At 50.2% G+C, this 13,763-nt stretch overlaps 4 protein-coding genes across 4 annotated transcripts; 2 read left to right on the plus strand and 2 right to left on the minus strand.

The window, feature by feature from the left end:
* Positions 1-456: 456 nt before the first annotated feature.
* Positions 457-6,370, plus strand: BDW43DRAFT_299340 (CCR4-NOT core ubiquitin-protein ligase subunit MOT2; the record flags this gene model as incomplete). Its single annotated transcript, XM_032044707.1, has 14 exons — positions 457-509; positions 576-642; positions 737-852; positions 935-1,303; positions 1,360-3,182; positions 4,125-4,822; positions 4,856-4,914; positions 4,948-5,053; positions 5,084-5,134; positions 5,165-5,362; positions 5,393-5,497; positions 5,531-5,590; positions 5,633-5,686; positions 5,720-6,370. 14 exons carry the CDS (start codon positions 457-459, stop codon positions 6,368-6,370), a joined length of 4,410 nt encoding a protein of 1,469 aa, XP_031901860.1.
* Positions 6,371-6,755: 385 nt separating this feature from the next.
* On the minus strand, positions 6,756-8,500 carry BDW43DRAFT_272204 (thiamine pyrophosphate-dependent dehydrogenase E1 component subunit alpha). Its single transcript, XM_032041512.1, has 5 exons — positions 8,327-8,500; positions 8,060-8,247; positions 7,944-8,005; positions 7,670-7,879; positions 6,756-7,598 (listed from the first exon to the last, which is right to left on the minus strand). The coding sequence occupies exons 1-5, from the start codon at positions 8,428-8,430 to the stop codon at positions 6,831-6,833; spliced, it is 1,332 nt and encodes a 443-aa protein (XP_031901861.1). The 5' UTR covers positions 8,431-8,500; the 3' UTR covers positions 6,756-6,830.
* A 796-nt stretch (positions 8,501-9,296) lies between these two features.
* On the plus strand, positions 9,297-12,508 carry BDW43DRAFT_49182 (beta-mannosidase mndA). The gene is made up of 5 exons (XM_032050138.1): positions 9,297-9,559; positions 9,619-9,625; positions 9,684-9,764; positions 9,820-10,046; positions 10,104-12,508. Exons 1-5 carry the CDS (start codon positions 9,379-9,381, stop codon positions 12,401-12,403), a joined length of 2,796 nt encoding a protein of 931 aa, XP_031901862.1. The 5' UTR covers positions 9,297-9,378; the 3' UTR covers positions 12,404-12,508.
* A 1-nt stretch (position 12,509) lies between these two features.
* Positions 12,510-13,460, minus strand: BDW43DRAFT_49177 (Anhydro-N-acetylmuramic acid kinase). The gene is made up of 3 exons (XM_032050137.1): positions 13,220-13,460; positions 13,075-13,149; positions 12,510-13,021 (listed from the first exon to the last, which is right to left on the minus strand). Exons 1-3 carry the CDS (start codon positions 13,280-13,282, stop codon positions 12,665-12,667), a joined length of 495 nt encoding a protein of 164 aa, XP_031901863.1. The 5' UTR covers positions 13,283-13,460; the 3' UTR covers positions 12,510-12,664.
* Positions 13,461-13,763: the final 303 nt, after the last annotated feature.

A 13,763-nucleotide genomic window follows, 5' to 3' on the forward strand; every position in this document is an offset into this window, starting at 1 on the left:
ATTGCGGATGAGAGGCAACGGGGAGGAGGGGAGACAGCGGAGATGCTCGTCATCCATTCCCAGGGAGCTTTTCCTCGAAGTTGGACGGTGGTGATCACGTGCGGGATGACATAAGCCACGGGCATTCTTTGGGAGCGTGCAAGAGTGCAAACGAAGCAAACTGGTGCAAACCCAACCAAAGCTTCACTTCTCTTTCTCTTTCGCCTTCAAGTCTCCTCTTCTCCCTGCTCTTGTCCGCGTCTGTTACTCTCCCCACGTTGTCGATCTCTCTCTAGATTCCCTCAATTTTCCTACTTCTTCTTTCTCTTCTGTCACCCAGAGGGTCTCCTTCGCTGTCTTATTACGTTTTTCTCTTCTCTTCCTCCTTCCCACCCCCCGGTTGGTTGATGAGTACTAGTCTTTTAATTCAACAACCGTCTTTCTAGATTGTCCCTCTTCTCACACCCCCCACCAGCCATGTCAAATCGTCAACAGATAGACTCTGTCATCGATGATGAGGACGAGTTCTGGTACGTACTGCGTCGTTGGGCTGGAAAAGTGAATCTGGTTGGGCTGACAATACTTTGTTTCTGTAGCCCCCTTTGCATCGAGGAATTCGACCTGTCCGACAAGAACTTTAAGCCATGTCCTTGTGGATACCAAGTACGTTATTCGGCCACCCTGATAATTGTTGTCGCCAAGTGAAATCCGCGACCCCACGTATGCGATTTGGCAAGGCACTGACAGGAACAACTAGATCTGTCAATTCTGCTACAACAACATCAAGACCCACAGTGAAGAAGGCCGTTGCCCCAACTGTAGACGGGTCTACGATGACAGCACTATACAGTATAAGGTTCCCGATGCAGATGAGTGAGTGCTAGTCCCTTGCAATTCTGAGACGTTCCTTTGGCCCAGCGGTTCTTGGCGCTAACTGCGGATCCCGCAAAACTAGATTTAAAGCGGACTTGGCATTAAAACATCGAAAGGCTGCCGCTGCGAAGAAGAAGGAGGCGGAAAAGCGCGAGATCGAGGCTTCGAGTCGGAAGAACTTGGCCGGCGTAAGGGTCGTGCAAAAGAACCTTGTCTACGTGATTGGCCTCAACCCCACCATACGCGACGAAAGTCAGCTCCTCCAGACGCTTCGCGGACGGGACTATTTCGGTCAATATGGAGACATCGAAAAGATTGTCGTCAGCAAAGCGAAGCCCGGTGGCAATCCCAACCAAGGCATCGGTGTCTACGTCACGTATTCGAGGAAGTCGGACGCCGCAACCTGTATCTCTTCGGTGGACGGGTCTGTAAATGGTGACCGTGTCTTGAGGTATGTCCCTTCTCAATGACTCACCTACGGGACAACTGGATTATTGACTTCAATAGGGCTCAATACGGCACGACGAAGTATTGCTCCTCATTCCTGCGCAACGAACAGTGCCATAATAGAAATTGCACCTTCCTGCATGAGACGGGCGAGGACAGCGAAAGCTATAGTCGGCAGGATCTTTCCTCCATGAACACCCTTTCCAGTCAACGTCCGAACGGCGCGCCCAGTGGACTCAGTCATACGTTCCCCCCACATGTCGCCCGTTCGTCCGCAATGCCGTTGTCACAACCAATGCGCCGTCAGCCGAGTAAAGACGACGCTGTCAGCAGCCGTCCTCCTGATGGGTCCGCCCTTCCTTCCTCGGCGAGCTGGGCGAACAAAGACTCAGCGATCAATCGCACAAGGCGGGCAAGCCTTACTGGTAGCCAAGCGTCTCAAAGCCCACGACCCGCAAATGCTACGGTTGTGACTAGTATAGAGGAGCCGAAGCGTGCCGACAAACAACCCGCAAATGTTTCCGCAATTGTTCCAGAACGCCGCCAAACTCCAGTGCCGGAGCCACTGTCTTCCACTCCTGAATCTCCTGTTGAATCTCACCCACCAACTGACACGGAGACTCCCTTATTTGAGAACTTAATCAAGGCAGTTAATTCACCTGATTTCAAATTTGTCTTTTCGGCGGCTGGTCTGCCGGCAGAAGAGGTTGCTCTCATTGAGAATCACCCTTCCTTCATCGACCCTTATGGTGGCGTAAAACGTCGCGCTATGCGGGAGAAAGCTGAGCAGGAGCGTGCAAAAAGAGAACAGGAGCTACTTCTGTCGGCTGCTGCTGAAGAAGAAAATCGGGAAAGCGGCAGCCTTCAGCTTGGCGGCGAGCCAGATGATGCCCATCCCCCAAGAGGTCGGGGTTCGCGGGAGTCACACGGTGCTATTCAGCCTCCTTCGCAGCAAGGCACTACAACCAACTCCGTGGTCGGCTCCCCGGTTTCTGCGACGAGTCATCAGTTCCAGGGACTGAATCTGGCCGGCCGGAGTTTGACTCCTCTGCAACAGCAGCAACTGATGCTACTTAAGTCTGCGAGCAATCAGCAGGCCGGCATTGTGGACCCATTGCAGAGTGGAATAAGCTCCGCCGCCTTCGATCAGGCTGCACAGGTTCGCCAAGGTCTTCTGCAAAACCAAATGGTAGCACAATTAAACGCCTTGCAAGCCCAGAATCGCCAGAATTCCCGCTTCTCCTTCAATAATGATGCCGGCTCAAAGAACCTTCCAAATGTTAGAATGCTAAGTCAGCAGGCGTCCTTGATGCAATCTGCGACTCCCAACCCGCTTGCTGCACCCAGTCCTCAACATGGACTAGCTAGCAACTTCTACACTAGTGGCGTTCAAGGCCCGCCTCCAGGCCTGAAGACGGCTGGCACACCTCCCATCAGCGGAGGAGGAATGTTCGCTCAGGGTCACGGTTTTACTACGAACTCTAACCTCGGCCTGGGTGGTAATATTGGGAAACAGGAAAACCCGGAATTGATGCGCGAGCTGCTTCGAAGTCGTAGTGGTACAAATGCTAGTGGTTTACAGGCACAGGATGCCGCTAAGCGTGAGTTCATGTTTCCTTTCCTCCAACAGCACCAAACTCCCCCTCCCCTGACTCCTGCGAACGGCCTTCTCAGCTCTTTCTATGGCTCTCAGACGGGGAATTTCTCCGAGTCTGGGCCACAGAAGCAGAAGAAGAAGGGGAAGAAGCACAGACACGCTAACACTTCCTCCGGTGGAGGCGGTGTAGTAGATCTTGCGGACCCGAGTATCCTGCAGGCGAGGATGCACCAGGTGGGTGCGAATACTGCTGCTGGGCAAGCACTTTATGGGAGTCAGGGTCAAGGTGGGTACAATCACACTATGATGTACGGAGGCAACTTCAACAACCGCTGGTGATGGTTGTTCGCCTTCCTCTTTTCTATAATCCTCTCTGTTTTTTATTCCTGTTCTTGTTGTTATGATGACCACCCTCTTCCATCTCATTTATGCGGATTGCGTTTCTCCTTAACTTCATGACATGATATCATGTTTCTCTAGATGGGTGCAGGATATGCGTTTTCTTGTTCACTTCTCTCATATTTGATTCGATGTTCAAACTTTGCGACATATTTCCACTCTGCAACAAAGCATTAAGCAATCGGCTCTGAAAAAGAACAAGATTCTCGGGCTAGGCGTGCCATTGGCGTTATGTTTTTTTTTTCCAACCTTTGTTTCCTGTTTTCCATTCATTATCTTTCTTGTCCTTCAATATTCCCATGGCTGCGAGGTCTCGGCGCATTTCCTAGACACTTCGTGTCTTCTGGGCCCATATTGGTTGGCTGGACGTCGTATGTCTATTCTTTTTGCATCCAAGCTGGGTTGATATATCAGCATCTTGGTGGCCGATTCCCTCTGGTCATGATTTTATGTACGTTAACCTCCCTGCCCTGGCTTTGAGATAACGAAGAAGGGCCCTCTATTTGAAACCAATTTCTCACGATTACTGTTCATATAGAGATCCTGCCATATGTATTTGTCTGGTCAAACTCGGCTGGACCATTTTTGTAAATAGGCTGCCTGCCCTTTCGTATCGCCTGCCTCATTCTTGTTCTTATGGAGAGCCTACTGCCCACTCGGTCTTGTTCCTTTTAGTGTCCAGATTGCTCTAGTGACTCCTTCTTTCTTTTGTTCTTTTCGACCTGGTCTCTTTGTTTCACCACCGTGCTTCTTGGCTTTTGTATTTGTCGAACGGACTTCCTACCATTCACACTCTTGTTTGCAGACTTGTGCTAACAGTGTGGTCTAGTTGACGAAGAATTTCCACCTCTCGGTGCTCCAGCAAAGGACAAGCGTCCAGTGGACAGCTTTGGTTTTCTAGGCCGATCCCAACTCCCTTCTGAGCCCCAAAGCTCCGCGCGGGCTGGTACTCCAACATTACCGCCAGGTCTCCCCCTTCCCCATGCCCATCCAGCGGCTGCATTGTTTCAGAGTCCTTTGAACCCTTCTAGTCCGGTCTCTACAGTTTCAGTTCCACCCGGTCTAAGTATTCCTTTCAACAGGCTTGGGACACCGTCTCAGAACTTTCAAGAGACTGTTTCCCGTCAACAGTCGCCGGACAATAAAAGCACTCAGGACAATATAACCACCTCAAACCGAACTAAGAACGCTTCCGAAATTTCCTTAGGTTCACCAGTGCCGAAGTCAGCCAACAAAGCTCGCTCACAGACCGAGGACGACCTGACAGGTGCATCTGTTGATAAATCTACCAAAAAGTCTGGAGGTGCCACTGAAGACAAGCCAACATCGGCAACAAAGGGAAGGCCTATGACGCTGGAAATCCCGCTCAATATGGCACAAGCTCAGGAGAGCACTCCGTCGAAAGGTGAACCGTCGGCTCAGACTGTGAGCAGTCAAGCTCCAGCTTCTGCCGTCGGCTCCCGACCAAATACACCCTTGACCGGAGTTTCGCGTCTCTCTGACTCCTCGGCTCCACGCCAAACCAGAGTACTCCGCGTTGTTGATACCCCAAAAACTGAGACCCCTCCTGCTTCCGCCACTCAGTCCATCTCGTCCCAACTTGCAACTGCAAAGGGGCGGTCGAGGAGACCCAGCGTGTCATCCATAAGTAGACCTGACACTCCCGGTGACTTCGGATCTGAAGCCGATCTCTATACGTCCGCGTCTGTTTCCCGTGCAAACTCTCCTCTTGCGTCCTCCAGAATTGGCTCCGCGCCTGTACGTGCCATGACCAAGAGTCAGGCCAAGAAAGAACGTAGACAAAAGGCCAAGGAGGCGGAAGCTAAAAAGCATGAGGCGGTGTCTACCGTGGTCGAAGAGCCCGTGCAGGCGCCTATCATTGGAAGGAAGCGTAAAACCAAGAAGACACCTACGAGTAATCCCGAGTCAACGATTGCAACTCCCGATACTCATAATAACGAAGCTACCAAGTCCGGTGGAAATGAGACCATCGATGTTGATCAGCGGACTGAAGCAAAGAAGAGCAAGGCGAAGGACAAAGCTATAAAGGATATCAAACCCAGCCCTGTCGAAGAAAAGGAGTCTACCACACAAAAGAGCCCTGCAGAAGCTTGGCGTTCGAATAACACCATTGAGCAGTTAATTAAGGATTCGGAAGCTGCCGGTGTCCCAATCAAGGAACTCTTCTCGGAGCGGACTTCTGTACTACCGCTCCTCCTCGCTCAACTTCATAAGGCTGGTCACTTTGACCTCAATGCCCACCCTTTGTTCAATCCACCCAATCTGGCCCAACGTGTCGATATGAAGTGCACTGCAGATGATTATGATATCCTGAAGCAGCCTGTTGAATTAACCGAGGAACATCGTAAAGCGTTGCTGCGTGGGGAGCCTGTTCGCATCAATGCTGACTCCAACATGACGAAGTATCGTTGCCTAATCACTCCTCGCGGGTGCATCCTTCGTCATTTGGGCCCGGAGGAGGAAGAGCGATACCTCGAACTGGAGAAGAGAATCAGTGCTACAATCGATCCCTTTCCAGAATATCCGCCCACCTCGGTCACAGAACCTGACATGACTAACCGTGGCGGTGGGCTTGATGCTCTCTTCGCTACACCTGAAAACTTCAATATCTGTTGGGTGGACGAAACCTCGGCCGGACTTTCGTCTGCATCGCCCTCCGATATGACCGCACCCAAGAGCTCGGCTGCCTCTGCTGCACCGGCCCCACCGAATGTTCTCTCGGCAATGGAAGCAGACAGTAATCGCAGTCACAATTGGGCCATCGCCAATACCGCTGAATTGGTCAATACGACTGCCACTTCTGTTCGGTCTTTTGCTGCAGCTGCCGCTAAGCACATGCTAGGAGCTGCGGGTGTCGTGATTGGCAGTATGCCAGACCTGGACGACGTGGTTGGAATGACGGACGAGGAGCTTCGCGCGTTTGCTGTCAAGTCACAGAAGGAGCTTGAGTCATCGCGCAAGGAACTTGACTCCATTGACAAGAAACTCAACGCCCTGGTCAAGCGGAACAAGAAGCTAGCACAGCAGGCTTTGGCCACCTCTGTTGAGGGATGAATTGCTTCGAAGGGAAATCGGCCAGAGCTAGAGTACCTTTGCATGGATTTGTAACATACGGTCATGGGGGGCTCCCTGTGAAATTGTAAATTATGTAATATGTACTGTACAAACCCGCGTGCGTTGTTTTTACATACTTGGAGTTGGTGGTTCAAGAAGCGCACCTGTTGATAACGCCTTTCCTTAGTATTATTAGTCCATCAAGCAGGCATGGGACATGGGGATTCAAATTCACATAGGGTCTTAAAATCCGACTCTGTAATTAATTATTGATCCGTTTCTATGCGCTGCACTCTTGTTTCTATCTACTCAGGCTAAACCCTAATCACTCACGCTTTTAGTCAAGATCGAAGGTGTGCCTTGTCTACTACTTGTAGAAAGAAGGTAGAAGAAAGCTTCATGACTGAGTTCCTGTTATACGGGATATCTAGATCTATGTATTCACAAACGTATCATCAGTCTACAAGCCATTGATACCATCCTTGTACTCTCGAAGATCGTATTCTTCAGGGTACGTCTGAATGATCCGCTTCAGCTCCTTCATCTGCTCCTGCGCCTCCTCCGTCAATTCTTCATACACCCCCTCAAACGCCTCTCGAAGAGGTGGTTTCTGCTCCCGCTCGGCCTCTCCAAACTCCTTGAGAACCTCCTTCCGAAGTCGCTCGCGCGTATCGCGCTCTGTATCTTCGTCCCATAACCCTTCGTTCTCCAGCCACTTCCGCAGTCGGATAATGGGGTTATCCCGTCGCTTCCAATCCTCTACCTCAACCCGGGCTCGGTAGGCAAAACTATCATCGCTTGTGCTGTGGTGTGATACACGGTAGCTCATTGCTTCAATAAGCACGGGTTTCCCACCGTCGGAGAGGGCAATGCGTCTCGCTTCACGCATGGCTTCGTAGACGGCGAAGATGTCGTTCCCGTCGACACGGATCGTATCGATGCCGTATCCGACTCCTCGGCTGGCAATACCATCACCGCGGTACTGTTCCAGTGTGGGTGTTGAGATAGCATATCCGTTATTGCGACAAATGAAGACTACGGGGCATGACCGTGTTGCGGCGATGTTGAGCCCGGCGTGGAAGTCGCCTTCACTGGCGGCGCCCTCGCCGAAGTAGCAGGCCACGATGCGTGGTGGCGTATCGGGATTCTGTAGAGATTCTAATTTTAAGGCGTACGCAGCGCCAGATGCCTGGGGAATCTGGGTTGCGAGGGGTGATGAGATCGTGTGCTGCGGGAGATTAGTATATTTATTTATAATGTGTACTATGACATATAGTTCGGGGTAGGAAAAGCACTCACCATGCGAGGGTAGTTAGATCCATAATGGACCGGCATATTACGCCCCCTACCGTTATCATGACAGTTGGCAAAGAGCTGGCTCATGAAGTCCTTAAGGGTGAAACCCCGTTGCTGGAAGACACCTGTTTCGCGATACTGCGCGAACACCACGTCGTCTGGCGTTAATGCGGCGGCTGACCCAACGCTAATGCCTTCTTCTCCTGCAGAGACCTTTGCAAATGAAGTGTTAGTAATTTATTGTTTATCATTTAGACCATAATCGGGCTTTACATACCATGTAGAAACTTAGCCGACCCTGTCTTTGGGCCTCGAACATAATCACATCCATCACGCTCACTAAAGATTATTAATAAACAGTCCACGATGTAGCAAGGAACCGAGAGAACCAACCGGTCAGCATATTTTTGTACCAAGTTAAGATGTCCTCATTTGATATACCGGAAGGTTTCCGGTTCTTGTCAAGCAACACGCCGTCGGAATCCATGACACGGTAGGTAGGGATATTGGTCGTTTCGGCGGGATTGATGAATGTCATGTCGGTGGTGAATTTACTGTTTACAGCGCCAGGAAATCGAACACTAGAAGATTCCATCCATCAGCGCCCAATTGCCCTTTGAACATAAGTCCCAGAGTCTCATGTTTGTCGGGGTCACTTACCGGTCCGAGCCTGGCCGCTGGGAGATCGAGCTGCTCCATCGTTGAGGAATCCTGGACAATGCCCTAGGATTGCGAGATATGCGCCTCAGAAGGTGAGCTGACATTGTAAGGATGGTCTGGGAAGGCAATCTTCGACAGTTGAAAAGGGATATGGGGTAAATCCCGGGGTCATTGATCTTAAGGCATCTTTCTGGGGAATGCGGAGGAAGCGGTTGGCTTCGGCCTTGGACGTCATGCCGCCCGTGTTTAGCCGTTATTTTCGATTGTTTGTTCACTTTGTTCTGTTTGCCCGACAAGGTCACCTGATCTTATCGATATCTTATTATTGATTGAAGTTGCTTCGAAATATTTATCTTGATTCTTGAGAAGAGTCGGTGTGGAATTACCATCTCCTTGTCCTTCAGGGACAAATATGGGTCTGCAGTCTGAGAAGGCGACGAGAAGTCATGTCCGACGACAATTATGAGTTAGTTTCTATCGATACCAATAGTGCCTTTGGCCTCTACTACGATATATACTTGACTCCACACCGGAGAACTGCTTGAACGGGTTTCCGGACGGTTTCGGAGTTGCTACACGATTCCAATTCATCATCCGATCACCTAACTGGCGAAAAGGACGGAGTAACTTGCTGGGATTTTCTAGCAATGGAAGCCGATCGGGAAGGAAAAAAGACCTTCATCTCCGGACTCTCCAAAGAACCCACCGGCTGCCGATCAGCTTCCCCGCTGCAAGTGAGGGACCGCAGCCTTCCTATCCGGATTTCATTGGAAGAACTCCATGCAGCGATCGTGCTACTGTGGATACAAGCATTATATCCCCAACCCCCACTTGTTCTACTTTCCCTTTTTCAACACGGTTCTGCGTCCGTTTACTCAACGTGGTGATCCGAGTCGTGGGAGGAGGTATTGGAGTACTACATGACTGCTAATAAATATTCGGTGGTTGAAATGATACGTTGTGAAATATAAAAAGCTCTATTTCCCCTCCAGCCGCCATCTTCCTTGACTTAGGATTCAAGGCAAATCCGGTAGCAACCCCGCAGTCTCGCAATGCGCTTCACGGCGAAGACAGTGGCCTTGCTGGCATCCAGCATACCCACTACGCTAGGACAGCATGTCCGGGATCTGAGCAATGAAAAATGGACTCTCAGTAGCGAAGCCTTAAACCGTACTGTACCAGGAAGCTTCCCATCCCAAGCCCATTTGGATCTATTGAAGGCCGGCGTGATCGGTGAGTCGCATTATGCCATTTGAAGTGGAAGTAACGCATACATCTAACACGCATCATAGATGAACCGTAAGTGATGTTAGGATTCCCTCAACATACGGCTCTCTCATTAACCGGACCATGTCAGATACCATGGTCTCAATGATTTCAATCTTCGTTGGATTCCCGAGTCTAATTGGACCTACACTAGTGATGGAATCAAAGATTTGTGAGACTAGCCTGCCGTCAATTGGTCCATAAATTTTCTCACTGACCTCAAATAGACTAAAGGATGCTAAGTCTACCTGGCTTGTGTTTGATGGACTGGATACTTTTGCGACTGTTGAATTTTGCGGGAAACACGTTGGCTCCACAAATAATCAATTTCGGCAATATTCTTTTGACGTCTCTCAGATTCTGAAAGATTGCAAAGAGGATCCCGTCTTGAGCCTTAACTTTGGAAGTGCGCCAAATATTGTGAATGCAATTGCCGAGAGTCCTAACTCAGCAGGTTTGGGCACCAGAGAGAGATTCCAACCTCTAGCATATCACTAACCTGCTCTTCTAGTGTGGCCTGATGGAATACAGCAGACTTATGAATACCCGAACCGATGGTTCATGCGCAAGGAACAGTCGGACTTCGGGTGGGACTGGGGACCTGCCTTTGGGCCTGCCGGGCCCTGGAAGCCTGCTTATATCGTGCAATTGCAAAAGGCTGAAAGTCTGCATGTCTTGAATACAGACTTCGATATCTATCGGAAAGGACAGATCAACTATCTCCCTTCTGATCAAAGTCAGCCATGGGTTGTTAATGCAAGCATCGACGTTTTGGGCTCTTTCCCACGTAATCCATCCATGTCCATCGAATTCAAAGACATCAAGTCCGGCAACATCCTCACGTCGAAGCGCATAAGCAATGTGACTGTGTCTGGAAATTCCGTCACTGGTGTCACGGTCCTTGATGGAGTGACTCCGAAGCTCTGGTGGCCACTGGGTATGGGCGACCAAAATCTCTACAACTTAACAGTCACTGTTACTGGCAATCGGAACCAAACTTTAGCCAGCGTTACTAAGAGAACGGGCTTTCGCACTATCTTCCTCAATCAACGGAACATCACAGATACACAGCTTGCACAAGGCATTGCACCGGGTGCTAACTGGCATTTTGAAGTCAATGGGCACGAGTTCTACGCCAAAGGTTCCAACCTTATCTCACCAGACGCTTTTTGGCCGCGGGTTACAGAGGCACGAATGGCCCGATTATTCGATGCAGTTGTTGCCGGAAACCAGAACATGCTCCGTGTTTGGTCATCTGGCGTATATCTCCATGATTTCATTTACGACTTAGCTGATGAGAGGGGCATTCTTCTGTGGAGCGAATTTCAATTCACCGATGCGCTGTACCCCGTTAATAATGCGTTCTTAGATAACGTCGCCGCTGAAGTCGTATACAATGTTCGGCGTGTCAATCATCATCCCTCGCTGGCGTTATGGGCGGGTGGAAATGAGATCGAGTCCCTGATGCTCCCAACGGTCAAGGATAAGGCTCCCGAGGAGTATGCGAAATATGTTGGGGAGTATGAGAAGCTGTACATCAGTCTCATCCTTCCTCTGGTGTATCAGAACACCCGGTCCATCACGTACAGCCCTAGTAGCACGACAGAAGGTTATCTCGAAATCGACCTGTCAGCTCCCGTGCCCATGGTGGAACGGTATCACAACATCACGGATGGATCATACTATGGCGATACGGACTTCTACAACTATGACAGCAACGTTTCTTTCAACTACCATGTCTACCCAGTAGGGCGCTTCGCCAATGAATTCGGGTATCACAGCATGCCTAGTCTCCAAACCTGGCAGCAAGCCGTTGACCCCCAAGATCTGCATTTCAACAGCAGCACTGTCATGCTTCGCAACCATCACTATCCAGCCGGCGGTACCTTCACAGACAACTTCCACAACACATCCCTAGGCATGGGCGAAATGACAATCGCAGTACAACGGTACTACCCGATCCCCAACAAAGTAGACTCCATCGCCAACTTCAGCGCTTGGTGTCATGCAACCCAGCTGTTCCAAGCCGACATGTACAAATCAGAGATTCAATTCTACCGTCGTGGAAGTGGAATGCCCGAGCGCCAACTCGGCTCACTCTACTGGCAGCTAGAAGATATCTGGCAAGCACCGTCATGGGCCAGTATTGAGTACGGCGGAAGATGGAAGGTCCTCCACTACGTCTCCAGAGATATATATCAGCCCATAATCGTCTCCCCATTCTGGAACTACACCACGGGCGACCTGGAACTCTACGTTACGTCGGACCTGTGGAAATCAACAGCGGGTAAGGTCAACCTAACCTGGGTGGACCTGTCAGGCCATCCCCTCCCCCACAATGCAGGCACACCGGGCTCCGTTCCCTTCAACGTGGGAGCACTTAATACTACCAAGGTGTATAGCGCCAACGTAAGGAGCCTTACCCTCTCCAATCCGAAAGATGCCGTTCTCGTTCTCTCCCTGTCAGGCGAGGGACATCTGCCCAACTCGGACGAGAAAACTACTTTCATCCACCAGAACCACTTCACTCCTGTTTTCCCCAAGGATCTGGCTCTGGTGGATCCCAAGCTCGAACTATCATATGACCCCCGGTCAAAGAAATTCACAGTAGAGGCTAAATCGGGTGTCTCGCTATACACATGGCTTGACTACCCGGCCGGTGTGGTGGGGTACTTCGAGAAGAACGCTTTCGTGTTACTTCCGGGACAGAAGAAGGAAATTGGCTTTACAGTTCAGGAAGATAACACCGATGGAAAGTGGGTGATGGGGGTTACGGTGCAGAGTTTGTGGAACCAGACACTTGATATCTAGCTTGAGTCTATAGCATGTGGCCACTAATTTCAGAATGAATTAATATGCGAAGCAACCACTCAACCACATGTGAACGTTGTCATAAGTAATTATAGGAAAATAATCATAAACTCATCAGACGACCTCATGGTTGGCGCTGCTTCACCATTTGTTATCAAAGACCTTCCCATCCACGTAATTAATCAACTCTTTGACCGGCGGTAAATGATCTCGTCCCTGTCCGAAAAGCATGCCCTTTCGGAGAACATTCCGATAGTTCTTTCATGCAATCAGCGGAGCGCCTTGACGGCCTGCTGCCTGGTCGCTGACTCGGAAATCGGTGACGGCGGTGATACCAGTGCGAGCAGCGAGGAATGAACCTTCTGCCATAGTAAGGGCGCTTCTGGTCTCGCCTTCTTCTGGCATGGACAGAAGCCAGATTGTCTGGCCGTGGGATCCCACAATGTCAATTGTAGACGTATCAACATTTTTACTTTGGCAGAATTGTGTGACGGCTGCTGCGAAAGTCTCGCCTAGGATTACATTCACTTCAGATAATTCTGACGGGGATGTCTTATTATAGAGGATGATGTCCATCACCCGCTTCTTCACTGTGGGCTCGAGCGGAATTTCTCCGTACTAATACCGGTGAGTTTCTCTTCATAGCTGCACGGTTTGGTTCTGCTGCTTACTTTCAACAGTTCAAAATGCATAGCCGAGCTGGGGGCTTCCTGGTAGAAGTGGCATAAAGCGCAGTCGATTCCATCCTACCAGTAGTAGTATTAGTATGGCTAATATCACGCTCGCTTTTCCTTCTCCCCGCTCGGCTGTACTTACCATGGACGTGCCACTATTTAGCCCAAGGACCGTCAAGTCCAATGCATAGTTCTTGGTGTCCATAAGGCTATCTGTGAAAATTCAGGGATGATACGTACTCACAAAATCAATTGAGAGGACTTTTCTACGCTCAAAGTTCTTAGGATATCCTGCCCACTGTGTTTTTGGAAGCTTTGTTAGCAGTTCCGGGCCAGCGCTGAGAACGCAGCGGATGAAACAAATGAGGGGACATAATGGATAAAGACAGCCCCCGCTGATTGAGGAGACAAGGATTGCCTCATGCTGCATGCTAAATACAGTATAACCAATCATGTGATCTGCGTGAGAGCTGCTGTATGTCGGCAAAGGGCTTGGGCGCTACAAGGGATGAGCGCCGGGGTTTTATTGCAAAAACACGCCCCTCATATAACGTACACGATTCGGTCTCACACTAAACCTGGACTGCCGGAAAACATCGGTTAAAAATATATGTGTTGTTGACCTGCGATTGGATTGGCTGGTTTCCTACCAAGTTGATCGAGTAGCATCAAACAAATCCCCCCTC

The sequence above is a fragment of the Aspergillus alliaceus genome (genome assembly GCF_009176365.1).
Source record: "Aspergillus alliaceus strain CBS 536.65 unplaced genomic scaffold BDW43scaffold_14, whole genome shotgun sequence".
NCBI classification, from domain to species: Eukaryota; Fungi; Ascomycota; class Eurotiomycetes; order Eurotiales; family Aspergillaceae; genus Aspergillus; species Aspergillus alliaceus.